Source organism: Pipistrellus hanaki (assembly GCF_964339955.1).
Source record: "Pipistrellus hanaki genome assembly, chromosome: 15".
NCBI classification, from domain to species: domain Eukaryota; kingdom Metazoa; phylum Chordata; class Mammalia; order Chiroptera; family Vespertilionidae; genus Pipistrellus; species Pipistrellus hanaki.
The window spans coordinates 222,009-247,315 of record NC_140517.1 but is presented as its reverse complement, the minus strand read 5'-3'; the positions used below and the strand labels follow the sequence as shown (position 1 = coordinate 247,315).

The 25,307-nt window shown below is 66.2% G+C and overlaps 3 protein-coding genes across 10 annotated transcripts; 1 reads left to right on the top strand and 2 right to left on the bottom strand.

Moving 5' to 3' along the window:
• Positions 1-1,558: 1,558 nt before the first annotated feature.
• Positions 1,559-8,918, top strand: CDK10 (cyclin dependent kinase 10). Of its 6 annotated transcripts, XM_084861194.1 has the most exons (14): positions 1,579-1,725; positions 1,954-2,395; positions 3,739-3,811; positions 4,347-4,418; positions 4,891-4,993; positions 5,092-5,173; positions 5,249-5,316; positions 5,954-6,006; positions 6,156-6,225; positions 6,471-6,530; positions 6,760-6,883; positions 7,258-7,397; positions 8,029-8,081; positions 8,368-8,918. In XM_084861194.1, the coding sequence occupies exons 4-14, from the start codon at positions 4,400-4,402 to the stop codon at positions 8,463-8,465; spliced, it is 870 nt and encodes a 289-aa protein (XP_084717320.1). In that variant the 5' UTR covers positions 1,579-1,725; positions 1,954-2,395; positions 3,739-3,811; positions 4,347-4,399; the 3' UTR covers positions 8,466-8,918. The 6 variants fall into 6 exon arrangements, with proteins under 6 accessions (XP_084717322.1, XP_084717318.1, XP_084717319.1 ...); XM_084861192.1 differs by lacking the exon at positions 1,954-2,395 and having other exon boundaries at positions 1,567-1,725; positions 6,471-6,527; XM_084861193.1 differs by lacking the exon at positions 1,954-2,395 and having other exon boundaries at positions 1,567-1,725; positions 7,258-7,379.
• A 679-nt stretch (positions 8,919-9,597) lies between these two features.
• On the bottom strand, positions 9,598-12,755 carry SPATA2L (spermatogenesis associated 2 like). 2 transcript variants are annotated; one of them, XM_084861190.1, is made up of 3 exons: positions 12,639-12,755; positions 12,027-12,330; positions 9,598-10,568 (listed from the first exon to the last, which is right to left on the bottom strand). In XM_084861190.1, the coding sequence occupies exons 2-3, from the start codon at positions 12,327-12,329 to the stop codon at positions 9,603-9,605; spliced, it is 1,269 nt and encodes a 422-aa protein (XP_084717316.1). In that variant the 5' UTR covers position 12,330; positions 12,639-12,755; the 3' UTR covers positions 9,598-9,602. The 2 variants fall into 2 exon arrangements, with proteins under 2 accessions (XP_084717316.1, XP_084717315.1); XM_084861189.1 differs by lacking the exons at positions 12,027-12,330; positions 12,639-12,755 and adding an exon at positions 11,201-11,689.
• Positions 12,756-14,382: 1,627 nt separating this feature from the next.
• On the bottom strand, positions 14,383-25,231 carry VPS9D1 (VPS9 domain containing 1). Of its 2 annotated transcripts, XR_014796909.1 has the most exons (16): positions 24,992-25,231; positions 23,709-23,784; positions 22,359-22,451; positions 22,097-22,259; positions 20,015-20,126; positions 19,877-19,939; positions 19,393-19,445; positions 19,208-19,295; positions 18,846-18,931; positions 18,065-18,564; positions 16,975-17,104; positions 16,544-16,752; positions 16,186-16,282; positions 15,227-15,331; positions 14,658-14,969; positions 14,383-14,589 (listed from the first exon to the last, which is right to left on the bottom strand). XR_014796909.1 is itself a non-coding variant. In XM_084905499.1 (15 exons), the coding sequence occupies exons 1-15, from the start codon at positions 25,088-25,090 to the stop codon at positions 14,876-14,878; spliced, it is 1,968 nt and encodes a 655-aa protein (XP_084761625.1). In that variant the 5' UTR covers positions 25,091-25,231; the 3' UTR covers positions 14,383-14,875. The 2 variants fall into 2 exon arrangements, 1 of the variants encoding a protein (XP_084761625.1); XM_084905499.1 differs by having other exon boundaries at positions 14,383-14,969.
• Between the last annotated feature and the right edge of the window lie 76 nt (positions 25,232-25,307).

Genomic DNA, 25,307 nt, shown 5'->3' with positions numbered 1-25,307 from the left:
TCGCTGCAGACTTACTCAACACCCGGGTGTTTCCTTCCTCCTAGGGAAAGCTAAGGCGAGCAGGAACATCACCAACATCCCAAAGATCGTGATCACTTCACCCTCAAATGAGATTCTCAGCAGAAGCCCAGAGCAGAGGACCATTCGCGAGGAGGTAGTATTCGGCCCCTATGCCCGACACAGGAATCCCAGCACAATAGACGCCTTTGCTTTAATCTCTGACGAATAAACCACCCCTTGAGTCGCTGTCCTAATTCACTGTGCCCTGAGTGCCAGCCGTGGTGCCAGGAGCGCCGCCCTGCCTGTGGGAAGCTGCAGGTGCCCATTCCCCCTTCAAGGTGAGAGTCCCCCTTCCCCCGCCCGGTGACTGCCATGGTCTCACCTTCCCCAGAGCTGCTGGCAGCTTGGCCGAGGGCAAGAGGGCCTGAAACTAGTTTTACTAAATCACCCCCCACCACCTCCACCCCGTTGGAACTGGCTGGCTGTGCAGTGATAGACAGACAGCAGGGGGCACCTCTCCCTTCTGTTCAGCTCCTTCCCGCCCACTCCGAAGGAGCATGGGCTGGGTGGTGAATGAGCCGTCGCTGCACCCAAAGAGGGTGGGGCTCTGAGCACTCAACTTGAAGGTGTGGAGTTCCATGGAGGGCTGGAGGGCTCCTAGCCTGGCTGCTCCGCGACCCAGGGTATTAAGAATCCAAAAGGCCGAAACCAGTGTGGCTCAGTGGATAGAGCTTCAGCCTGCAGACCTCCAGGTCCTAGGTTCGATTCCGGTCCAGGGAACGTACCCAGGTTGTGGGCTTGGTTCCCAGTGGGGGGCGTGCAGACAGCAGCCAACCCATGATTCTCTCACCATTGATGCTTCTCTCTCTCTAGCCCTCTCCCTTCTTCTCTGGAATCAATAAAAATAATTTTTTAAAAATTTTCGAAACCTGTTTGGCTCAGTGGATAGTGTGTCGGCCTGCGGACTGCAGGGTCCCGGGTTCGATTCCGGTCCAGGGCATGTACCTTGGCTGCGGGGACATCTCCAGTAGGGGGTGTGCAAGAGGCAGCTGATCGATGACTCTCTCATCGATGTTTCTAACTCTCTATCCCTCTCTTCCTCTCTGTAAAAAATCAATAAAATATGTTTTTAAAAAATAAAGGACTAACTTTTAAAAAATTATTTCCACGCATTAACTTAGTACACAATGTTCTTGGCTTACCTTAACGTTAATTTAGCGCCGGCAGCGCGGTCCTAGCACAGGGGCCTCCCGCAGGGCCGGTCGCTGGCGCGCACGGCTCTCCTGCCGCCCATCCCCAGGCCCCGTCCGCCCGCCCCAGCTGCGCAGTGAGCCCGCCGGACAGGGCCGAGCACACCGCCAGGTGCCCGGGTCTCACCCCCACAACCCCCCGTGCGATGCCGTCCGTCCCCTCGCGGCCACCCCTCCGCCGGCAGCCGTCACTCACTCGGCGCCCAGCCCCGCCAGAAGCCGGGTTTAAACCGAAGCCGCGAACCCCCAGGGCCTGAGCGCGTCCCGGGAGCTCAGGTCCACGGCGGCCTCCGGTTCCCTTGGTAACCGTCGCCCCGGAAGTGGGGACGCGCCACAGCCGAGGGAGCCGTGTGCGCCTGCGCCCCGGGGAGCGGGCGCCGCGCTCGGCATGGCGGAGCCGGAGCCGGAGTCGGAGCAGATCCGCCTGAAGTGCGTCCGTAAGGAAGGCTTCTTCACGGTGCCTCCGGAACACAGGGTGCGCTCGGGGGTCGCTCGCGGGGGAGCCGCGCCCGCTGCGGACGGGCGGGGCCGACGAGGTCGGGGCCCTCAGTGTCGTGCTGAAGCGCCGCGGTTTCCGGCACGGGCGGGAACGGCAGTCCCAGAGTTCCTCGCGGCAGGCGCGGAAGCCGGCGGCCAGCCCGGGCTTGTAGTGGCGGCCCGGGTTCCGGGTGTCTTCTCGAGTGTCTTTTTTTTTTTTTTTTAGAGTTTTGCGCCCAGAACGGGCTCGGCAAACTGACCCAGAAGCACCGTGTGTCGCAGGAGGGTTTGCCTGAACGGGTCAGGCCAGGCTCGGCCTTGCGTTATGTCCCTTGGCCGCAGGCACCATGGCCGCCCCTTTTGCAGAGGGAAGGAGGGTGACGGTTCGGGACGTTGAACGGTTTTCCCACCATCGTCTCCTGCAGGGCCGGCCGGAGCCCTGGCGGCTGGCTTGTGGTTGAGCTACTTGGTGGTGCTCTGGAAGGCCCAGCCCGTACCCAGTGAGGCTCGGAGCCGCCCCGGCCACCGCCGGCAGGCGCTGCACCCGGGATCGGTGCGCTGAGTGCTGGGAGCCCTGCTCTCCGCGGCGAGTTAAGACACTCCCAGATCAGCCGAAACCGGTTTGGCTCAGTGGATAGAGCATCTGCCTGCGGACTCCAGGGTCCCAGGTTCGATTCCCGTCAAGGGCATGTACCTTGGTTGCGGGCACATCCCCAGTAGGGGGTGTGCAAGAAGCAGCTGATGGATGATTCTCTCTCATCGATGTTTCTAACTCTCTATCCCTCCTCCTCTCTGTTAAAAATCAATGAAAAATATATATTTTTTAAAAAGACACTCCCAGATCAGGACATATAGCCAGTGCACAGTAGGAGGTGGTTCATGTCAGAGAAGAATTCACGGCCGGGGGTGGGGGAGAGGGGGGGGGGTGCGGCGCAGGAGGAATTTGTGGAAGGGCTGGCATTTCCCCAGGCTGGAAAGTGCTGCTGTGTCTGGGGCATGCAGACATAAGGAGGCAGACTTAAGGAGTGGCGGGAGCCCAGTCAGGGAGGAGAGAATGAGAAGGGGGATTCGGTGGGAAGGGAAGGAGGTGGAGGTGAGGTCACAGAGAGCTCCCTCAGTCCGGGCCGCCTGGCTCCCGGGGCGTTAGCAAGCAGTGCGGTGGAGGGCAAGGTTTGGCCAGAGAATCGAGGCAGGGGCCAGACAGGAGCTGTTAGAATCCAGTTCTAACTTGCAGCCTGTGCTGCTCAGCCTGCCTGGGTGTGTGTACCCCGTTATGAAGGTGTGTTGGGGTACAAGCTCTCTGCTAGGACAGAGAGACCCCAGGATATAATGGCTTAAGTACGAGGCTTTTTTTTCTCCCTCCCCTAACCCTCCTGAGAGAGGCAGCTTTTTCCACACGGCGGGCCAAGCACTCAGGTTGTCTCTTGTTGGCCAGAACGTAGTCGTGTGGTCATACCCAGCTGCAAGGGAGGCTGGGAAAACAGCCCCCATGGTGGCCGCGTGCCGCGGGGCCGCGTTTCGTAGCTCAGAGGAGGCAGTGACGCCTGCGTGTAGGGGCAGGAGCCTCGGCCATGGAAGCATTCCCGCCCAGGCCGGTATTTCTGAAGCTTCCGCCACCTGCAGAGCGTCCCTGGGACCAGGGCTGCTCGGGAGACTTTCTGTGGTGACGGAACTGTTTTCTGAATCGTCCAGTGTGGTCGCCACGAGCCACTTGAGGCCACTGAGCACTTCCCGTGTGGCTGGTGCAGCTGAGGAAGTGAACGGTTCACTTCAACCACAGCTGGCCGGCGGTTACCTTGTTAGACAGGCACCCTGGGCCGTGGGGCTGGGAGGGCGTGGCTGCCTGCCCAGTATCATCACCCCCCTTTTCTCCCCTGACCAGCCCAGGGCTCTGGCTGCCTCTGCTCGGGGAGTGAGACATAGCGGTACAAAGAAAGTGGGGGATGACCACCTCCGGTTGTCCCATTGGCTGCCAGTCCCGGCGTTACCAGCGCCCTGCCTTCTCTTCTAGCTGGGCCGGTGCCGGAGCGTGAAGGAGTTTGAGAAGCTGAACCGCATCGGGGAGGGCACCTACGGCATCGTGTGTGAGTGGCCGAGGGGGCGGCCGGGGCTCGGGACAGTCCCACGGGAGCCGTGTTAGGACCGGAAGGAGCCAGGAGGATCGCCTGTACGAGGGATTGCCCATCTGGATAGCCGTCAGGCTGCTGCGGCGGAACCAGGGGTGGCCCCAGCTGTTTCCGTAGTAAAGGGCAACGCTCCCCGAGAGCTTGCAGCAGCTGGACGCTGGTGTGCGCCCACCACTAAGCCTCTCGCCACAGTGCTGTGCGGAGGCATCTTTTTTGTAGATAAAGCACCTGATTTGGTGTGAGGACAGGGGGACCTCAGAGCACCAGGCAGTGACCTGCGTACCCACTCGGGAACTCAGGGGGGCTCTTTCTAACGAGGCACCCTGTGCCCTGTGCCCAGAGCACGTGTCCAGTGGGGCCGCGGGGGCGGGGCTGCAGCTGGGCACCTGGTCGTGGAAGGGAAAGGGAGCCCGGACGTCAGGCAGAGGCCGTGTGCACAGGGCGTGCGCCCGGGGAGCGGGCTGCGTCCCACACGGACGAGTTTCCTTCCCAGATCGGGCCCGGGACACCCAGACGGATGAGATCGTGGCCCTGAAGAAAGTGCGGATGGACAAGGAGAAGGATGGTGAGCAGGGCTTCCAGCCCGGAGCGGGCGGGGCTCCCTCAGGGCTGGACCCCGGACTGAGTGTCTGGAGAGCCTCTGCGAGGTGGGGGAGGGGGCTGGTCTGTGAGGCCTCCACTCACCACCCACCCTCTGTCTCCTCCTCCTCCTCCTCAGTCTCCCTCATCTCTCTCAGCTCTCACCCCCCACCGGGCCTTCCCCTCCCAGGCCCCAGGCAGGCGGCCTGCACGCTCCCTCACCTCCTGGCTGCGGCGGGCAGGGCTCTGCCGTGCTCAGAGGGCCGGTTCACACACAGGGGTCTGTGTAGGGAGCTGCTGCTTTGCCTCTGACGTGGAAGGAGGGGCTCAGGCTGCGTGTTGGGACACCTCAGTTCTCCTGAGCGGGCACTAGAGCCCTGACTGGGGGGCAGGGCCCACGGAGGCGGCAGGGTGCAGGGTCTGGTCTGCGGGCGGGCGTCTGAGCCTGTCGGTTGCAGGGGTCCCCATCAGCAGCCTCCGCGAGATCACGCTGCTCCTCCGCCTCCGCCACCCAAACATCGTGGAGCTGAAGGAGGTGGTGGTGGGCAACCACCTGGAGAGGTGAGCCCTCGGCCGCCACGCCGGCCCTGCCCAGCCCTCTGCCAGCCCCCCCTCCCCAGGAGGCTGAGGTGGCACCGTGCTCCCCTTGCTGCTTCCAGCATCTTCCTGGTGATGGGTTACTGTGAGCAGGACCTGGCCAGCCTCCTGGAGAACATGCCGACGCCCTTCTCGGAGGCCCAGGTGCGAGGGAGGGCCCCAGGGCTCTGCGGGGCCCGGTCCCTCCCATCCCCCCCTGACGTCCTGCCCTCTGCACAGGTCAAGTGCATCGTGCTGCAGGTGCTGCGGGGTCTCCAGTACCTGCACCAGAACTTCATCATCCACAGGTGGGACTCCGGAAAGCCAGAGGGCTCAGTCGGGAGCTGGGTCTGGATGGGGGCAGGGCCTCGGGCCGGGATGGCATCAGCCTGGAGGCGGGTGGGGTCTTGGGCATTGGTGCTGGTACTGACCCTGTTCTGACCCGGCTTCCAGTGCGCCTGGCCCAGGGTCAGGAGAGGCGGGAGCAGACCCAGGCCCAGGGCAGCGGAGGTTGTCCTGATCTCCTGGGGAAGCATCCGGGACAAACACCACCTCCTGCTGCTCCGATGGGGACGTGCAGGCAGGCTCTGAGCCCGCAGTGGAGAGCGGCCTGGGGTCTGTGACACAGGCCAGGAAGGCCCAGACCTGGGGGTGGGGGTGGGGGGCCATCTGAGCCCAGAGCAGGACAGCGGCTCCCTGCGCCCTGGGGCAGTTGGGGCTGCCCAGGTGGGGAGCTAGACTAGAAGCTGGATGTGGGCCGGAGGCCTGGCTCTGCCGCTTCTCGGAGTCCTGAGAGCTCGGTGTCCAGCTGCCTGTGCTGCCTGCCCTCCTTGTTTCCCTAAGTCCACACAGGAGACGTGGGAAAGCGTCTGCGTGTTACCATGGTGACAACAGGACTGCCAGTGGCTCACTTCCTGGGGCCCTGACCTTCCCTTTCTGTCACAGGGACCTGAAGGTTTCCAACCTGCTCATGACCGACAAGGGCTGCGTGAAGACAGGTGGGTGCTGGCTCCGAGGTGGGTGTCTGTGCCTGCCCCTTGCTGATGGGGGGGTGGGGGGGTGAGGCGCAGATCTATCCTATAGGCTCCCTGAGGGCTAAGGGCTGGCCCCCTGGGTGACCGCCTCCCTCCCTCCGTCTGCCTGTCAGCGGACTTCGGCCTGGCCCGGGCCTATGGCATCCCGGTGAGACCAATGACGCCCAAGGTGGTCACCCTGTGGTGAGTCCCGGGCGGGGCGGGTGCCTGGGGGGGGGGAGTGGGGTGTCCGGGTGGCCTTGGAGCTGCGCACACTCGGAGGCTGGGTCTGGGCAGCTCCCGGCACAGGACCCCGCCTGGCTCTGAGCTGTGCTGGGCGGGGAGGCTGCCTCCCTGCCTGAGGTCGGGTGGTCCACGTGGCTGAGCTGCGGCTCGCGGTCCCTGTGGGGCCCGGGAGCGCCGGCCTGAGGTGGCGCGTCTGTCTGCAGGTACCGAGCCCCGGAGCTGCTGCTGGGCACCACCACGCAGACCACCAGCATCGACATGTGGTGAGGGCTGGGGTCGTGGGGGCGGTCTGGGGCCGATGGGAGGGGGCCTCGCCTGGGACCCCGGAGGGCAGTGTGGGAACAGCACTCCCGACCAGGAGGCCCCGCCCTGCAGGCAGGCAGCGGCCTGCTGGCCCGTCTGGCCCCTCCGTGTGCCTCGAGCTCAGGCCTGTCCACCGGCCGGTTGGTGGTGCTGACAGGTGTGTGAGGGAGGCACCACTCCGCTCCGCAGGGCCATGGGCTGCGTCCTGGCCGAGCTGCTGGCCCACAAGCCCCTGCTCCCGGGCACGTCGGAGATCCACCAGGTGGACCTGATCGTCCAGCTGCTGGGAACCCCCAGTGAGAACATCTGGCCGGTGAGCACCAGCCTCCGCCTCCCCTCCCTGCCCCCCTCCTGCCCGCTGGGCGGCCCTGCTCCCCTCCCTGCACCCTCCCTGCCCCCTCCTGCCCGCTGGGCGGTCCTGCTCCCTCCTGCCCGCTGGGCGGCCCTGCACCCCTCCCTGCACCATCCTGACCGCTGGGCGGCCCTGCTCCCCTCCCTGCCCCCTCCTGCCCGCTGGGCGGCCCTGCACCCTCCCTGCACCCCCCTGCCCGCTGGGCGGCCCTGCCCCCTCCTGACAGCTGGGTGGCCCTGCTCCCCTCCCTGCACCCTCCCCCCCTGCCCGCTGGGCGGCCCTGCCCCCTCCCCCCCTGCCCGCAGGGCGGCCCTGCAGCTGCGCTCCGTCCGCAGGGCTTCTCGCGGCTGCCGCTGGTCGGCCAGTACAGCCTGCGGAAGCAGCCCTACAACAACCTCAAGCACCGCTTCCCATGGCTGTCCGAGGCTGGCCTGCGCCTGCTGAACCTGCTCTTCATGTACGACCCCACCAAGAGGTACTGCCCGGGCCGGGCCCCGGGGTCCCCACACGCGGCCCAGCTCTGTGGTCTGTCCACTCCGACACGGGCCACTGCGAGGCTCCCACCGCCCGGGCCCAGCCCCTCCCACCCCCCTGTCCCACCGCCCGGGCCCAGCCCCTCCCACCCCCCTGTCCCACTGCCCCGGGCCCAGCTCCTCCCACCCACCTGTCCCATCCCTCTGGGCCCAGCCCCCCCACTCACCTGTCCCATCCCTCTGGGCCCAGCCCCCCCACCCACCTGTCCCATCCCTCTGGGCCCAGCCCCCCTCACCCACCCACCTGTCCCACCGCTCCGGGCCCAGCCCCCCCCTCACCCACCTGTCCCACCGCTTGGGGCCCAGCCCCTCCCCTCACCCACCTGTCCCACCGCTCCAGGCCCAGCCCCCCCCTCACCCCCCTGTCTCACCCCTCCGGGCCCAGCCCCCCTCACCCACCTGTCCCACCGCTCCAGGCCCAGCCCCCCCCTCACCCACCTGTCCCACCCCTCCGGGCCCAGCCCCTCCCACCGCCCTGTCCGTTGTGTTGTTGAGGGGTGGGAACCAGGGTTGCTGGGTCGGGCAGCTGGGGGGACCTGCCTGGGCATGGTGTGCTCACATGACTGCCCCCAGGGCGACGGCCGGGGACTGCCTGGAGAGCTCCTACTTCAAGGAGAAGCCCCTGCGTGAGTCCGGGCCCTCGGGCTCTGTCTGCAGAGCCGGCTGGTGGCCTTTTTCTCGGGGGTGGGGGGGATGCTAAGATGGCCTCAGAGCTCCTCAGGCCCCAGCCCATGACGTGGGGGTGGGGGCACTCCCAGCCCAGACCCATCCAGGTGGTGTGCTGGCCCTGCATGGGCAGCCGCTGGCCGTTGGCCATGCTGTCTGCAGGTCATGGGCGCAGAGGGAGGTGCGGGGGGCTCAGGGACCTGAGGTGCATGCTGAGTGCCCCCAGTGCTGACTCCCCTCCCGCAGCCTGTGAGCCCGAGCTCATGCCTACCTTCCCTCACCACCGCAACAAGCGGGCGGCTCCCGCCGTGTCCGAGAGCCAGAGCAAGCGCTGCAGGCCCTGACCGCGGAGGCCGGGCTGACAGGCTCCCAAGACCCTGCTGGACCCTCGGCCAGGACCGCCGATTCCTGCCCCCTCACCCACCACTGCCCCAGAGCAGCAGGGTGTGCACCGGGCTGGGGGTGGTGGGTGTGCCATGGACCACGTGGGTGTGGAACCCTGAGCCGGACCCCACCGAGCTGTCCTGTCCCCACCTGGGCCCTGCGAGGTGCTGCCCGCCACGCCCGGGGCTCCCAGCAGCTCAGGAAGCACCCACGGGCCCATCCTGGGGTGCTGCTGGCCAGGGACGTGCAGACTCGGATGCCGCCCTGTCGTGGTCCTCGGGCCGTGCTGTGGAGGGGCTGGACCCGGGTCCGGGCCGAGCCCACGGGAGAGCAGAGCCAGTGCCTCCGGGGGCGGAGCCCGGGAGGTACGGTTGGTGCTACAGGAACAAACGAGATAAAAGCTTCCTGACAGACGCGGGCGGTTCTGTGCTTTAATGTGGGAGGCTCCGTCCTGTGACAGTGCTGGGAAGGGGTGGGGAGGACGGGGCTGGGGAGGAGGGGCCGCGCAGGGGGCGGCGCGAGGGCTTTGGCAGGCTCAGTGCTCGCTGGTGGGCCTGGTGGGCTTCATGGGAAGCCTGGGGCTGCGCCCAGAGTGACTGAGCCGTCCAGGCTCCATCAGCCCCTGCCTGCTCCAGAGCTGGGCACCCTCCGGGTGAGATCAGATCGTCTCCATCCATGGCCCAGCTGTGACCAGGCACGTGTCCAGCCAGTGTGGCCTGTGACCCCACAGTGAGGGTCTGGGCCTCCACAGCCCGGTCAGCCATGCACCTGGCAGAGCCCCCCGGACGCCTGGAGGCAGCATGTCCCAAATCAAAACCACAGGGAGCAGCAGGGGCTCCTGGCTGACCATGGGCCCCGCGGTGAGGAGGGGAGGGTCCTTCATGGGGACAGGCCTGGGTGCCTTGTCAGTCACGTCGGCTAGACCTTTCCCCGCAGCACGTTTGGGGTGGGTCTGGGTGAGAGGAACTTTCCATGGGAGGCGGACGCTGAGCCCGGACTTCCCTCCGGGGCGGCAGGGGCCCGGGCCCAGGAGGGGACCAGGGCCAGAGGAGCACCTCGGAAACGCGGGGAGCCCTTGACCAGGGGCCTGGCTGGGCCTAGGGCCGGGCCCCGGGGCTGCTGTAGAGCAGGGTGTCCATCTCCGCGCGCTGCAGCCACAGGCGCTGGTGGGCGTCGCCGAGCAGGGCGCGCAGCTCGTGGCCCAGGCGGCAGGCGGGCAGGGCGGCGCAGTGGGCGGTGTGCAGCTGGCGGCAGGTGTCGCAGCAGCGGGCCGGCAGGGCCCCCGGGGCCAGGCAGCTGTGCACCTGGTAGCCGGGGGGCTCGCCGACAGGCCGGGGCCCGTGCTGGGGGTCGGGGCTCCCGGGGGCTTTGGGAGCAGCCGGGTCCCCGGGCCGGCTCAGCTCCCGGCGCAGAGAGAGGAAGGAGAAAGCCTCGGGCTCCGGCTCCTCCTCCTCCAGGACCCCGTAGGGCGGGCTGCGGGGTGGGCTGCTGACTTCCTGCAGGGCCTCGGCCTCCTCCATGGGCTCCCAGGCCTCGCCCTGAGGGCCCCACAGTTTGGCACTCTGCTCCCACCGCAGCGGCCGGTAGGCCGGTTCCGAGGAGGGGGAGCCCGGGCCCGGAGAGGGCCCTCCGTACAGGCTGGCCTCCTCGGAGTCCGAGTCCGAGTCCTCCTGCAGGTCCCGGTACAGGTCCAGCGGGGCCCGGAGCCCGGCGGGGGAGGCCCGGGGCGGCAGGGGCGGCGGCTCCTCCTCCCGGGCCAGCCGCTGCTGCAGCCAGGCCACGCAGGAGGCCACGTCCCCGCTGGCCCGCCGCGCCTGCAGCAGCTCCTCGGCCGGCAGCACGCTGGTGCCCAGCTGCGCCAGCACCTCGCCCAGGATCTCGCACTCCAGCCGCAGGGCGAAGCAGCCCAGGGCCACCTGCACCAGCTGGCCGGCGGGGGGCGGGGCGGCCACCTGGAGGCAGTGGTTGTCCCTGGGCACGTAGCCCATCTTCTGGAAGCTCTGGATGAGGAGGTCCTCGGACAGTGCGCCCTTCAGCACGTGCACGTAGCCCCCTGAGAAGGTCTGCAAGGGAGGGCCCGGTTAGCATCAGCCCACCACACCCTCACTCCAGTGGCAGCCTGGTGCCAACGACGCCCGCCTCACCACAGCTTAAGAAACTCGTATGGCCGAAACCGGTTTGGCTCAGTGGATAGAGCGTAGGCCTGCAGACTGGAAGGTCCCAGGTTCGATTCTGGTCAAGGGGCATGTACATTGGTTGCGGGCACATCCCCAGTAGGGGGTGTGCAGGAGGTAGCTAATCGATGATTCTGTCTCATTGATGTTTCTAGCTCTCTATCCCTCTCTAAAAATAACATATATATTTAAAAAAAACAAAACAAAACACACGTATGTTCTCCAGGCCCAGTAGTCAGAACCCAACAAAGACCCCACACACACACCCACACGGACCCCCCACTGCCTCTGGGTTCCAGGTGGGTGAGGTTCTCGGACGGCAGAGTTGTGTGCACAACAGGAAAACCTGTTGGGATGGCGACTGCCTCCTGCGGCTCAAAAACCCACAACCCGGGGACCCTGAGCCCTCCCCGGCTCTCAGCCTGGGCCAGTGCCTCCCTGCCAGTCCCACATCAGCCAGCCCACTGCGTGCAGGCATTGTGCTCCGGGCTCTGCCTTCCCCTCCCAACGAAGAAACGAACCTTAAACTGGACTATTGCTGAGACCATCTGGGAAATGAGTTGGGAGAGATGAGGGAGCCGGCCCAATGCCACGTGGCCAGGAGGAGGCAGAACCGGACCTCCCCAGGTCTGCCCAACACCGAGGCCCAGGAGCACCTCACGGCCAGGCCCGTTTTCCCTCCAGCCTGCCGTGGGGCTGGCCAGGCACGCACCACCTCCACCCCCTTCCCTCTGAACGGAGGAATCAAGTCCCAGAACCTCAGACCAGCTTGTGTCCTCCAAGAGCAGCGGATTCCAGAGCTCCTCTCCCCAGAAAGGCTGCCGCTGCCATGACAACCGGTGGAGGCCACTCGCCCACGTGCCCGGTGACATCATCACCTCCCTACCCTCCCGAATTAGGCACCAGCGCCTGCCCCCCTCTGCTGGCGGCGGCTCCACCACAGGGGCCAGGCCGGCTCCGAGCACCGCCCTCCTGCCTGGGCCGGGGTGAGCCGGGTTCGTGCCCAGTCTGCCCCCTCCCCTCCCCAGCCCCTGCCTGCTTTCACAGGGGCACACCCAGCTGGCTTCCTTCTCCACAAATGGGATCAGCCCACATCCTGGAGGCATTGGGTGACCATGGAAACTCAAGTCCTTCCCGTGGGCTCGTCCTATGGCTTTTATGGCAACTGGGGCCGCAAGGCCACTTTGGGGAGGGAAGGGAAGGAAGCTTTAAGGGCAGGATCCACCCGGGAGGCAGGCACCCTGGGGTGGTCTCCACCCACCCCTTGCGCGCTCTGCGCCCTGAGACCGGGGGCTGAGACCCCAGAAAGCCCGCCCCGCAGAGGGCCCCCCTGGTCGCGGCGCCCACCTTGATGGTGGTGAACTCCTTCCTCCAGGGCAGCAGGTACAGGTGCACGGCCGCCAGCTCCAGCAGCTCGAAGGCGCAGGCCAGGCGGCGCAGCGCGGGCGCCAGGTCGGCGCGGCCCCACAGGCCGTCGGCGAGCAGCGGCAGCGCGTCGTCCTGCAGCGCCCCGTGCAGGTCGAAGTCCTCCACCAGGATCTGCCAGAGCACGGCGCGCAGCGACGGGTCCCCGCACACGCCCGCGCGGCCGCACCGCAGCCCCCGCTCCAGGCACAGGCGGTAGTCCTCGCACAGCGAGCTGCTGCCCATCCTGGGGGCGGGGCGGGCCTTAGGGACTGGGACCCTCCGCCCGCCGGGACCCTCCGCCCGCCCGGACCCTCCGCCCGCCGGGACCCTCCGCCCGCTGTGTCCCCGAGCGCCACCAGCCTCCGGGGCCGGGCGCCGGTGAGGATGAGCAGCCACAGGTCCCCTCAGCCCGGGGACCCTGTCCGCGGCGCAGCGGCCCGGGACCCACAGCCCCTCCCGGGGCCCCGCCCGCCCTCCCGCGGAGTCCCCCCGCCCCGGGACAGAGATCCGCTCCCGTTGGTCTGCCGGGAGCCCCGCAGGCCGCCCCCCTACCTGTCCGTCCCCGGGGTCCCCGGCGTCCGCCGCTCCGCTCGGCCTCTCCGCTAGCCAGGCGCTTCCGCCGAGCCCGCTCCGCCCACCGCCCGGCCGTGACGCGCGGGGCGGGGCTGGAGTCAGTCACCGCCGCCTCTGCCAAGGCGGCCCGGCAGGGCGGGGCGGGGCGGGGCCTGTCCCAGTGCGGGGCCGGTGCTTTCCCAGGGGCGGGGCCTTCCCTAGGGGGCGGGGCCGGTGCGGTCCCACGGGGCGGGGCCTTTCACGGGGGCGGGGCCTTTCACGGGGGCGGGACCTGTGCGTCCCAGCGGGGCGGGGCCTTCCCCAGGGGGAGGGGCAGGGCCTTTCCCAGGGGGAGGGGCGGGGCCTTTCCCAGGGGGGCGGGACCGGTGTGTTCCCACAGGGCGGGGCCTTTCCCGGGGGCGGGGCCAGTGCGTTCCTGTGGGGTGGGGCCTTTACCAGGGGCGGGGCCTTTCCCTGGTGGGGCGAGGCCGGTGCTTTCCCACGTGGCGGGGCGAGTGCGTTTCCGGGGGGCGTGGCCTTTCCCAGAGGGCGGGGCCGGTGCGTTCCCGCGGGGCGGAGTGAGGCGGAGTGGGGCGGGGCGGGGCCTTCCCCAGGGGCAGGGCCTGTGGATTCCACAGGGCTGGGAGGGGCAGGGCTTCCCCAGGGGCGGGGCCTTTACCATGGGCGGGGCCTGTGCATTCCCGAGGGGCTGGGAGGGGCGGGGCCTTTCCCGGGGCGGGGCCTGTCCGCTCCCACCTGTCCCCGCTGAGCCCATCTAGTGGAAGCCAAAGCCGGTGCATCCTCCCGCCGAAGAGCGGCTCAGCGGGCACCCCGTGAGAGCGTCCCAGCAGCGGTCCCAGAGGAGGCCTCGCGGCTCCGGGACGGACGGGCCCTTTTCCCCGGGCCAGGCCCTCTGCAGCGCCAGGGACGAAGGAGCGAAGGAGCGGGAGTTCCTCGGGAACCCCCGGGGCGGGGATCTCCTCTGGCGGGCGGGACCCTTCGCCTTACCCGCCAGGTGAGTGGGCGGTGCGGTCCATCGTTCCTGCTGCGCTGCCAGCAGACTCCAGCCCACGGAACCCCCCTGACAGGACAGCGGCCCGGGTGCCCGCTGGCCTCCAGAGGCGGCTTGCTGGCTCACACCCACGCCCCTCGCCATAATATGTGGGCGGCAAAGGGCCGTGGCGGTTACCTCATGGGGTTCTCACTCCTGAGGTGCAAACCTGCAGAAGGCCTGGAAAACTGGCCCAATAAATGCCGACTGGTCCTGTTTTTGTAGGAGCTTTTCCCCAAGAACCTGAACGCTGCTCCCGCGACCAGCACCTGCTGTGCTTGGGCCCACACCCCCACCTCTGCAGCCTCCAGGGTGCTGGGCCTGGGGTCCTCCTTCCCCAGCAGGTGCTGCCCATGGCTGGGGCCCAGACCCCTGCCCTCTCTTCTGCCAAAGTCAAAGGTACCACTGCTCAGGCGGCCCCGTGTGCTCGCCCGCCACACTGAGTACAAAACTGAGTGTTCTGCCCAGGTGTGACCTCCAACCGTTACCCCACCAGGCCCTGCAGAGGGGCCCATCCTATCCGAGGGGCCCACCCAGGGCCGCCCCACTCCTGCACAGAGGGTGTGGGGGCAGGCCCCGTGTGGAGGACCTCAGGGGCCTCTGGGCATCTGGCTCTTGCTGGCTCTACTGAGAGGGGGTGCGGTCCTGCCTCGGCCAGGAGTGGGGAGAAAGCCAGCGACACGGAGGGAGACGTCAGTGCAGTGACCTCTTTATTCTCAGCAGGTCAGTGGCTGCCGGGGCCCGTCGAGTCAGAGCAGGCCGTGCAGGCGCTGACCTGCTTCCCACCCACTGGAGGGGATGTGCAGGGCAGGAACAGGCTGGCGGTGCTCGATGCCCACCGCCAAGGGGGGGATGTGGCTCAGAGTCCTCAGGCGTGGGCAGCCCCTGGGGACGCCAGGCCTCCAGGGGGGAGTGGAGTGGTCAGTGTCCAATAAATAAAAGTGCAGTTCAAGCCCCTGGGCCCAGGCCTCCGGGGGCAGGGTGACAGGCTCTCTTCGGCTCCGGGAGCTGTCGCCCCTGCTCCGCCCTGTGCCCCCCAGGGGAGCCCACAGCCCTCTGGGGGAGCAAGGGGCCTCTTGGAGGCCGACAGGGAGGAGGAGGGCCCGCTCGGCAGGCCCCGTGCTGTGGGGGCAGCTCCCCGGGCAGACGTGGGTTCGGACGGCGGAAGCTGCAGGTGCCGTCTCCACTACTTGCCCAGGGCGCCCCGGGGCAGCAGCTCCACGTAGCTCAGGGCGCTCTGCAGGGACGTCAGGCAGTAGCCCCCCTCTCCGATCAGGTACCTGTGGGGCAGCATCTGTCGCTGAGGAGGCCCCGAAGTCAAGAAAGGGCATCTGCCCTCGGGGGGCAGGACCAGGGGGTGCCAGGGAAGCTGGGAGGGGAGACAGCCCACGCCCCAGGCAGATGCTGCTCAGAGCTTGCCCCGCTGTCCCGCACCCGGATCTAGGCAGCGTGCTGAGCGAGGGGGGCAGAAAGGGGCTGGGGGAGGGGTCGTGGGCGGTGTGGACGTGCCTGCCCGGCTCCCCAGCCTGGCCCCTACCCCTCATGGATGAACTCCTCCAGGGCGGCGCACTCCGACACCAGCTGGGGGAGGCTGCTCCTCAGCACCACGAAGGACAGGATGGGCAGCAGGTCGTCGGCGCCGCTGTGGGACGGCATGCTGGCTGCGGCGCCGGGGGCCCGGGGGCTGCTCCACCCCCAGACTGCGAAGCCCAGCTCAGCCCCCACCCTGTGTGGTCCTGGTTTACTGATGCTCTCTGCACCCCCGCACAGAGCTCCTGGGAGCAGCCGGGCCGGCCCCAAACAAGCCCCATGGCGGCCGGGGGCAGCTTTAACCATAAGCTCGCCCCCGCCTGGGGAGCAGGAGGATGGAGGATGGAGGATGGCCCCGGTCCCCGGCAGTCCGCTCACTCCTGCCCACTGTCACTCAGCTGGGCACACGGGCACCGACCCTCTGTGAGAAGAGTCTGAGTGGGGAGTGAGCACCCTGGCCCGGGGTGGGTGGAGGTGGCGTCTGTCTCCCACTTTCCTGCCAACCTCACAGCTCTGATTTCTACCTGCCCATCACCTGCAGGCCCCTGGGTGTGGGCAGGTGCCACCGCCTGCCCACCAGGCTGCAATGACAGGTGCCTCCAGGATGACTCTGGTCCCAGGGGCAGGGAGCCGGAGGCAGAGCCCCGCAGGGGCTATGGGAACGCCAGTCCCAGATGGGCAGCAGAGCCGGAGGCTGCCGGCCATAGGCAGGACCAGGGGAAACAGGCCGGACCAGGCGTCAGAGCCAAGGCCGCAGCACCTGGGGAGGTGGGCAGGGGCGATGCAGGAACCCAGGGCGGGGGCTCGGTGCAGGGAGCAGGCTCCTCACTGAGAAGGCAGCTTCCCCCAGGTGTGTATGGAGGGACCAAGCACGTGCATCTGGGGTGAGCAACCCCAAGTACCATTGGAGGGTCCCTGGCCATCATGCACCAGTGTCCACCCAGGCTGTGCCCTCCCTGGACTCACATGGCGGCTGCGCCGGGCTGTGGTCTGGCCTCGGGTGCAGGCTCCTGGGCCCAGTAGTAGCTCTCAGCACAGGCGCAGATGACCCGCAGGGCCCGCACTGCGGCACAGAAGCAAGTTTTGGGGTGAGGGCAGGGGCAGCGGCAGCTAGAAGAGCCCCCGCACCGCCCACACCCATCGTGTGGGTGATCCCTCCCGTGGGCCCCGCGCTCACGCCCATGTCCATGGGACACACCCCGTTTGCAGGAGGACCTGCAGCTCAGACAAGACACACAGGCCTGGTCCCAGCCGGGACAGGATCAAGGCTGGTGACCACGCCCCCTCCTTCCTCCTATGGCTGGTGTGACCATGTCCCTCTCACCAATGCAGTCCAGCTTCTTCTGGGGGCAGCACTCCAGGACCAGCAGCCCCAGCTCCTGGGCAGCAGCGCAGTAGGGGTAGGCGCCGGCTCCCGAGGCCTCAGGGCCCCGAGGGAGCAGTTTGGGCGGGATGCCGAGGGCTGCTGGGGGTGCATTACAGTAGAGCTCCATGCTCCTGCTCAGGGCAGCCTCCCGGGGGCGGTACACACTCCTGCGGCAGAGAGAGGCCAGGCTCAGCTGCCCAGGGGACCGGGCCCGGGACAGGCAGGGTGGGGCGAGCTGGCCCTGCCCCTGTCCCAGGGGGTGGATGCGCCACCTCGGGCAAAGCGCCCGCTGAGGATGCCTCGGAGGAAAGCCCCGGAAGCGGTCACACGTGTGCCCGGGACGGGAAGGCGGTGACACGGGAACCTGGAGGGCCGGGCTGGGACGGCACCTGTAGAGGGCCAGCAGCAGGGGCCACAGCGGGGAGAAGAAGGGCTCCTCGATGCAGGCCAGGCAGCGGTCCTTGGAGGCGGCCGTGTTGAGGCCTTCGAACGCCAGGAGGGTCAGCGAGAGCAGCCTGTCTGCCGGAGAGAGCCAGCACACCGCGCTGTGGGCCGCTGGCAGCCCCCGGACCTCGCCCAGACGGGTCCCTCACCCACCACCTTCTCCCTGCCTCCCAGAGCCCGCCTCGGTGTGGCTGGGGCCACCGTTCGTGTCCTGGCTCAGCGGGGAGGGCTGCTGCCTGGCCCTCCCTCCGCTCCCCTTTACATCACCCCCTCCTGGTCTACATGGCCTAGGTCAGAGCCGGAGTCTGCACCCTCCTCCCTGGGTGCTCACTGGCTCCCCCCCAGCCCCTCACCCCCTGGGGGCCAAGGAAGTGGGTTCTTTCTGGAAGGGTTTGTGCCCAGGCTGCAGGACCGGAGAAGCGTTAGCAGCTATTCCAGGACAAGAAATCTGAGGCCCAGGGGGATGGAGCACCCTCCTGGGATGAGGGAGACTTGCTCAAAAAGATGGGGGACCCACCCAGGAGGAGGGGACCTGCCTGAGACAAGGCTGTCTGGTCCCGTGGGGAGTGTGGGCCCCACAGTGAGAACAGGGCCCTGTCAGGCTTCGGCTGCTGGTTCTGAGAAAACCCCGAGAGCCCTCCTCCTCAGGATTGGGGAGTCCCTGGGCCACGGGATTGGGGAGACCCTGGGCCCTCCACAGGGAGCCCACACACTTTGGGGGGAGCCATCGTCACCCCCCGGCTGAGCTGCACAGCCCTCGGTTCAGAAGGATGCGCGTCCAGCCCTAGGAGACATCAGGGCCCCGGGCTGCGAGGCCCTGAGGGTGGACCTTCCCAATCAGACTGCCCGGGAGGCCTCAGCCAGGGCTGGGGGGACGGGACGGCCGCCAGCCCAGCTGCTCCGGAGGCAGAGTGGGGCCCGGCTGTGAGCAGGATGTTTGGCTCAGAGGAAGGTGGAGGGGAGGGCCCTGCAGGTCAGGGCCGGCCTGTCTGCCGCCCGAGCTCCCGCCGCCTGCCTGTCCAGCGGAGCCCTCACCGACCGCGTTGTGAATGTCCTTCACGGTGCTCTTCAGCGGCTCCAGCAGCGGCTCCTCCTTCACCCCCGAGGCCGGAGGGTCCGTCCCCCGCCCGGGGCCCTGGCCCCACCTCTCCGGAGTGGCCAGGAACTGTTCCAGGTCCTCGAAGGAGCTGTCCTTGCGCACGAGGGGTGAGGGGGACCCCCGAGGGCTGCCGTCCGCCCCTCTGCTGGGGGGCCTGAGCTGGGGTGGGGGTGTGGGGGGGCTGGCGGGGGGGCCGGCAGGCGGATGCGGGGCTGGGCTGGGCTCCGGGGAGGACAGCATGCAGTAGAGACTCTGGGAGGGCCGGAGGCGCCGGCTCCCAGGAGCCAGCAGCCCCTCGGCGTCAGGGGGCAGGGAGCAGCCGCCGGGGGCGGGGGCGGGGGCGGCCGCAGCGCCCTGGCTCACGACGTGGTACAGCGCCCGGTACACGGCGCACTGGAGCTTCTTCAGGAGCTGCGCGATGGGGTGGTCGGGGACGCTGCCGGACAAGCGGAGGCCGTGGGTTAGCGGGACCGCGGGCCTGGCTGGCCTCGGGCCGGGGGCTGGGGCTGAGAGCCCACCCTCCCACACCCTCGTCCATAAGCATCTCGCATTCCTTCCTCCAGAGGAGACGCTGCAAATAGTCTGGCCACCCCGGGAGGAAGCAGAGAGCCCTGAAACACCGCCAGGCAGAGGGGCCCGGCAGCATGGCCCGGCCCATCCCCTCCTCCCCTTCTCAGCCTTCCAGCAGCCGGAGGGCGGGGCCTGCGGATCCGGTACCTGAGCAGGTGGGACACCAGGCTGGTCACCAGCGACAGGTCCCCAGGGCTCCTCTTGAGCTTGGCCTTCCAGAGCTTTGGCCATTCCTGCAGGACAGGAGACCGTGGAGGAGAGTACGGGACCCCCATGAAGGGCGGGTTCCTCCTCTCTCCTCCCTCCCCCCACTCCCTCCTCCCTCCAGGGCTGCACCCCAAAGGGCCAGGCCTCCTTGTTGATACCTACCCTGGGGTGCAGTGAAGATCCAACACCATCAGGCCCATGGGACCCTGGGCCCCATGAGGGGTGAGGGGTAACCCTGGCCCAAGGACCCCCACCCAGAGCCGCGGCCGTGGCCCCGCCCTGGCACCTGCCCCGGAACGCACGTGGTCTTGCTCGTACTCGAGGATGGCGGCATAGAGGGCCCGCTGCTCCCGCTCCTCCGGGGTCAGGGCCACCTGACTGCAGAACCTCCTGGGGAGGAAGGACGGGCTGGGCCTCGGGCGTCTGGGCACCCCCAGGCCTCCCAGCTGCCCGAGGCCGAGGCCGAGGCCGGCGGGAGGGGACGCACCTGTTGGCGGCCTCCTGGAGCCGCAGCCGCCGCTCCTCCATCTTCCTTTGCAGCTGGCGCAGGGTTAAGGCCGCATCGATGCCCTGCACGTGCACTGAGCCCGGCCCTGAGGCTCAGCCGGACTCAGGGCCAGGGGCAGGGCACTGCCTCGGCCCTTCAGGAGGTCCAGTCCAGAGGTGGCACTGGAGGATGGGCACCCACTAGGGCGGGAGGCAAGTCTGGTCACCAGCGACAGGTCCCCAGGGCTCCTCTTGAGCTTGGCCTTCCAGTGCTTTGGCCATTCCTTGGCTGGGGGGCAGGACGGTCTTTGCAAAGAGGGGGCGTGCGGACCATTCCGGAGCACATGGCTCCCCCGAAGCTGAAAAAGTCCGCTCCCACACCCTGACTTTGTCACCGTTTACTCTCCCGCTTCTCCTCCCTCAGCTCAAGGTCACCTTCCCGGTTTCCCCCCTGGACACGGAGGCTGGGTGGACAGGAAGGATACAGTCCCCTCCCGGGCCTTGGCGATCACCAGGTTCTCCATCATCTGCCGCTGCAGGGACAGGGTCTGGAGGGGAGGGAGGGAGGAATGAGGCCTGCTTCCCCCCCCCAGCAGCACAGAGCCGCCCCGGGCCCTGCTCACCAGCGACGTCTTCTGCAGGGCCTGGCTGGGGTCCAGACGGGCCAGCCGGGCCTCATAGGCGGCCTTCAGCTTCTGGTTCTGCAGGGAGGCCTCCTCCAGGGGGGTCAGCTCCCTGCAAACGGGACACACTGCTGTCCGGGCCCAGGAAGCCCAGCGACGTTCCAGGGGCCCAGCCCTGAGGCCAGAACGGGAGGAAGCAGCAAGGGGGGCCGGCAGGAAGTGGTGTCTGGATGGACGGACTACAGCCCCCTGAAATGTGGGTGACCTGTTGCCAGGACGGCTGGCCTCTCCCAGGAAGCCAGACCTCAGACCTTGAGGCAGTTCAGTCGTGTGGGTTCGGCAACAACATGAAACTCTTAGGCACCTGTGAGCGGCTCACAGAAGGGACATCACCTCGACTGGAGGAGAGCTCCCCACAGCCACCCAGCACCAAAGCCTCGGTCCCCCCTGGTCCTGCTTCCCTGGGTGGGGGAGGGGGAGAGTCTGCCCTGGGGTGGAAGCACTGGGCCTGGCCCTGCCCCTGAGCCGGAGCCCCAGGTGGAACCCAATGGCCTGGAGGCTCCTGAGCAGCAGCAGGCCAGTGGGAGCTGGTTCTCCTTGTTTATCTGCTTGGGATGCTGGCATCTGGGTCTTGGTATTTTTCATCAGTTCTAGAAAATTACAGCTATGTGCCCTATCCGGTTTGGCTCAGTGGATAGAGCATCAGCCTGTGGACTGAAGGGTCCCAGCTTCGGTTCCGGTCAAGGGCATGCACCTTGGTTGCGGGCACATTCCCTGTAAGAGGTATGCAGGAGGCAGTTGACTGATTTTCTCTCTCGTTGATGTTTCTAACTCTCCCTCTCTCTTCCTCTCTAAAAAAATCAATAAAATATTAAAAAAATTAAAGATAAAGTCAATAAAAAAAATTACAGCTATGTCTTCAAAGAACATGCCTCTCCTGTCTTTTCCCCCCCTTTTCCTGGAACTCCAGTGACCACGATAGACCTTCGATCTCTCAAATTTTCTGTTTGTTTTTTTTCTTTTTGAGTCGTTCTGGCTGTCCTTTTGACTTCTGACTCAATTCACTAATTCTCTCTTCAGCTATGTCTGCCTGACTGGTCACTTTGGGCACATACGTGGTGCTTCCTGGAGGACATACAATCGGCCATTGAACATCACAGGTCTGATGAACTGGCCACGTCCACTTCTGTGCAGATTTCACTTAAAATTAAAAACTCACTTAAAGTACAGGTGTAAAAAGCCACAGCTCAAACCCGTGTTACTTAAAGGTCAGCTGTGTTTTCAATCTGCTGCTGGGAATTCAGAGGCCAACTTACATCAAGCTCGGATCTGCAACTGTTGGGTGTTCAGTGCTCCCACCCCCCAGCACTCTGAGGATCAACTGTAATTTGTTGTTGCTGTTACCACTTAACTTTAACAACAAGGTGGTGCTACAGTTCTCATTTAGTTTCTACTTGGTTCTTCATTTGCGAGGTCAGGTTTTATAGTTTCTTGCTCCTGCAGGTATTTCTTTTCTTTATAGGCATTTTCTTCTCTCTCTTTTTTTTTATTTTTAAAATACATTTTTATTGATTTTAGAGAGAGAGGGAGGGAAGAAGAGAGAGAGATATCAATGAGAGAAAAACACTTATCAGCTGCCTCCTGCATGCCCCTTACTGGGGATCAAGCCCAAATACCAGGCATGTGCCCTGACCTGGAATCAAACCTGCGACCTCTTGATGCACAGACCACACTCAACCACTGGGCCACACTGGCCAGGGCAACTTGCATGTATTTTCACACATGCTTCTTATTCCTCTACATATAGGGAGCATGATTGCTTTATAAGTGTGTCTGATCACTCAATTCGACAATTCTGTCATCTGTCTCTGCTGTCCTTCCTTTGCTTTCTTACTTCCTGTGTGCTTGTTTTATGGAAGTGAAAGGAGCTTTTCTCCAAGGACAGTGTGTATGTGTTCCCGCCCTGCACATGGGCATTTTCACCCTGGGACCCATTTCACCCAAACTAGCCAGGTGAGCTCCCGTTGCCTGGCCTCCGAACCCGGCCCCCGCCCACCTCCCTGGTCTCTGCCCCCATCTTACTTCTTAGAGCTTTGCGACTCCACCACCTGGAGCCTCTGGAAGATCTCTGGCGGCAGAAACGGGAGGAGCTTCCCCCCCTCGTCTGAGTACACCCGGCGGTGCCGGCTGGTGGGTGAGGGGGTGGCAGCAGCCGCGGGCACGGCTGGCTTCAGGCTGGCTTTCCCTGAGAGGCACACAGAGCCGTGAGCTGGCACAGAGCCCCACAGGCCGCAGAGGAGACACAGCTGGGGGGACGCCCCAGGACAACCTGCTGGAGACCCACCGAGCTTGGCCACCGTGGACTGGGCCCTCTCCAGACACTGCTCCGCCAGCTTCAGCATCTTCAGGGCATCCAGGGGCACGGTCTGCCCAGCGTCTGGGTGCGGACAGGAAGACTGGTTACCATCACTCATTCACTAACCAGATCCTTGCTGAGATAAACAAAGGGCAAGTTTACTGTCTCCTAACCTCTGACCCCCAGGCCAGCCCACCACCCCCCTCCACCGGCCTCATCTCTGACCATCGGCCCTCGGGCTCTGAGTAGGGCCAGCCCAGCATCTGACGGACTGTCCCACTGTCTCAGCTGGACCGTCAGAGCTCTCTCTACCCAACGGGGCCTTATCTCCCAAGGACTTCACCTGCACCCATGGCCCCTCCTCAGGTGGGCCACCATTCAGGGACCCTGTCACAGAGACAACTTCATCACCGCTTCCTGGCCTTCGGCTGTGCTCAGCCCACCCTCACACTCCCTAGGGCTTCCATTCTACACACTCTCCCACCAGCAGACACTTGCTGCAGGAGCTCCTCCCCAAACCCTGGACGCCACCAGCCCAGCTCCTGACCCACCTCCTGCTCCTTTCACAGCCAGCCCCTCAGCACACTCCCACTGAAACTGCCCTCACCCCCCACGTCTGTCCTAGTCCCAAGTGCTCCCCAACCTCTCAGGGTCTCTCTCCCCCAGGACACCCCTGGCTACTGCCACCAAACTCCTCCCAGACCTCATCCTGCAGTGCCCAGACCTTGGCTGAGCTCCTTGGCTCCCCAGGGCTCCATCCCTGGTGACACCCACCTCTTCCCAACCAAGGTGCCCTGCGCACTGGACTGCTAGACACTTCAAGCAGAACACCCCCACCCCCACCCCCAATCCAGCAAGTCTGGTGAAGTAAACCCACCTTCAAAGAACATCCCCCAGGCCATCCACCTGCAGGAGGTCTCACCACTGCTGTCCCCACCACGGGGACCTCCGGGAGGCTCTGCCCCCATGCTGGCCTCTGCACTGCCTCCAGGAGCTACCCCTCCTGTGGGAGCCACCCCAGCTCCGTGCCTGCCTCTAGTGCACGAACCTGCTCCAGCCTGTCTGCCGGCCTGCTTTTCCTCACACCCAGCACCCACTTCTGTTCGCCCCTCTGCTGGGCAGGCTGCCCCAGCCTTTTCTCAGGTCACTCCCCCCCGGCCATGTCCTACCCCACCGCTCCCCTCATCACGTCACACCACGATAGCTTGTGCTTACTGAGAGCCCAGCCATTCAATGACCCCGTGGGTAGAACAGGACACCCAGGCCTGAAACCCGCCAAGGGCTTAGGTGTCCAAACTCTGACCAGCCCAGGAGCGGCGGCGCGGCTGAGAGCTGTACCTTCGGTGGCTTCCACTTCCTCCAGCAGCACCTGGGAGATGTAGTGGATGCTCCGCAGGTATTCTGTATACGCCTCCTGGGCCCCGGGAGAGAAATGGCCGGGGTCAGGCAGGAGAGGCAAAGGACCCCATCACGCCGCCTGCCGCCCTCGTGTCTGCTTATCTGAGATAGACCTGAGCACCTAGCCTGAGGTGGTTGGCTGATTCCCTGGTCTGCCTGGGACACAGGCGCATCAGTCTCCTCCAGACGTGAAGGGGAAGATGCTCAGCTGGATACCCATCCCTTCTCCCTCCGCCTTTCTCTCCAGCACAGGAAGGAAGTGGCCAGGGGGAAGCAACTTTGAGAGCTGTGTCACTGTCCACTCTATGCAACAGGTTTCATTTCTGTGCCATTCATTCACAGGCTTGTAATTTATTTTCCTGGGAGGTTAATGAGAGAGTGCTGTTGCAAATCTTAGAATCTGTGTCTGGCTTGGGTTCTGGGAAATCCCTTTCCTGAACCTCACTTCCCGGTACACCGGATTCTAGAACGCTAGAACATTGCCAGTTTCAAGGGTGTGGGCATTCCGTCAGGGGCTCCCTGCCCAGAGGCCATCTGGAACGCACAGCATGGTGTGTGTGTGTGTGTGTGTGTGTGTGTGTGTGTTCACTGCATCCCGGTTTCCAAATTATTCATGTTTAAGTCTACACCTGAGAGCTTAGTACCATGGACTGCGGGGAGGATTTCTGACTTGGGACAGCCGGGGACTGAGGGGCGGAATGTATTTCCCGGGCTCGCCGGCAGCTGCTCCCTCCCGCGCAGTCCCGGGCGGGCGGCTCGGCCGGCTCTTCCACCCGGTCCCGCCCGGGATGCCACCCACTGGGGAGCGGGCTCAGCCTCCCGCCGGGGCTGCGGCCACCGGGAAGGCACAGCACGGAGGAGGCGCAGTGAACCGTCTCCGATGCCGTCCCCGCGGGAATGTGATTAAATCCACGGCGTCTTCCCGGGGAAACACACACACGGAGCCTCTGCCGGGTCTATTCGGAGGCTGCCTGGCGAGCCCTGCTGCATCCCCTTCACACAGGCCAGCGCGGCTCCCATTCCGACCGCCGAGCCGACGGGGAACCGGGGCGGACAGGCTGGGAGCTGTCCAAGGTCAGAAGCCGCCGCCGCGCCCGGCGCCCCGCAGCCCCGGGGGTCCCCGCCAGCGCCCCCGCGGCCCCGCCCTCGCCCACGCCCACCGAGCCGGCCTCTCGAGGGGCCGGGCCCGCCGCGCCCGCCGCGCCCGCCGCGCCGCGCCTCACCCGGGGCCGGTTGCCGGTGTCCAGCTCGATGGCCCCGTTGGCCAGCTTCATAGCGCACTGCAGCGGCTTCACCGCGCCGTCCCGGGCCGCAGCGGCCATGGCGCCGGGCGGGGAGGCGGCGCTGGCGGCCCAGGGGCGGGGCGAACGGCCTGAAGAAGACCGGAACGAAGAACGCGAGGGAGCGGGGCCGCCCGAGCCGCGGACCGCCGGAACACACGGGACCAGCTCGGGCTCACTTCCGGCCGCCCCGCGCGCGCCGCCCTCCGGCCCGGCGTCCAGGGCGGAAGGGGCGGGGCTCTCCAGTAGCCTCTCCACG

Excerpts from the sequence above, each read along its gene's own strand:
- VPS9D1 (XM_084905499.1), bottom strand. The coding sequence starts at position 25,090 with ATGGCCGCTGCGGCCCGGGACGGCGCGGTGAAGCCGCTGCAGTGCGCT. Across the intron at positions 22,260-22,358 it reads GTCCACGGTGGCCAAGCTCG|GGAAAGCCAGCCTGAAGCCA; the intron begins GTGGGTCTCCAG and ends TGTGCCTCTCAG. Across the intron at positions 16,283-16,543 it reads GAAGAAGCTGGACTGCATTG|TGCGGGCCCTGCGGGTCATC; the intron begins GTGAGAGGGACA and ends TCTGTGCCGCAG.
- SPATA2L (XM_084861189.1), bottom strand. The coding sequence starts at position 11,554 with ATGATGTCACCGGGCACGTGGGCGAGTGGCCTCCACCGGTTGTCATGG. Across the intron at positions 10,569-11,200 it reads CAGCAATAGTCCAGTTTAAG|ACCTTCTCAGGGGGCTACGT; the intron begins GTTCGTTTCTTC and ends CCTCCCTTGCAG.
- CDK10 (XM_084861196.1), top strand. The coding sequence starts at position 1,639 with ATGGCGGAGCCGGAGCCGGAGTCGGAGCAGATCCGCCTGAAGTGCGTC. Across the intron at positions 5,317-5,953 it reads CAGAACTTCATCATCCACAG|GGACCTGAAGGTTTCCAACC; the intron begins GTGGGACTCCGG and ends TTTCTGTCACAG. Across the intron at positions 7,398-8,028 it reads ATGTACGACCCCACCAAGAG|GGCGACGGCCGGGGACTGCC; the intron begins GTACTGCCCGGG and ends GACTGCCCCCAG.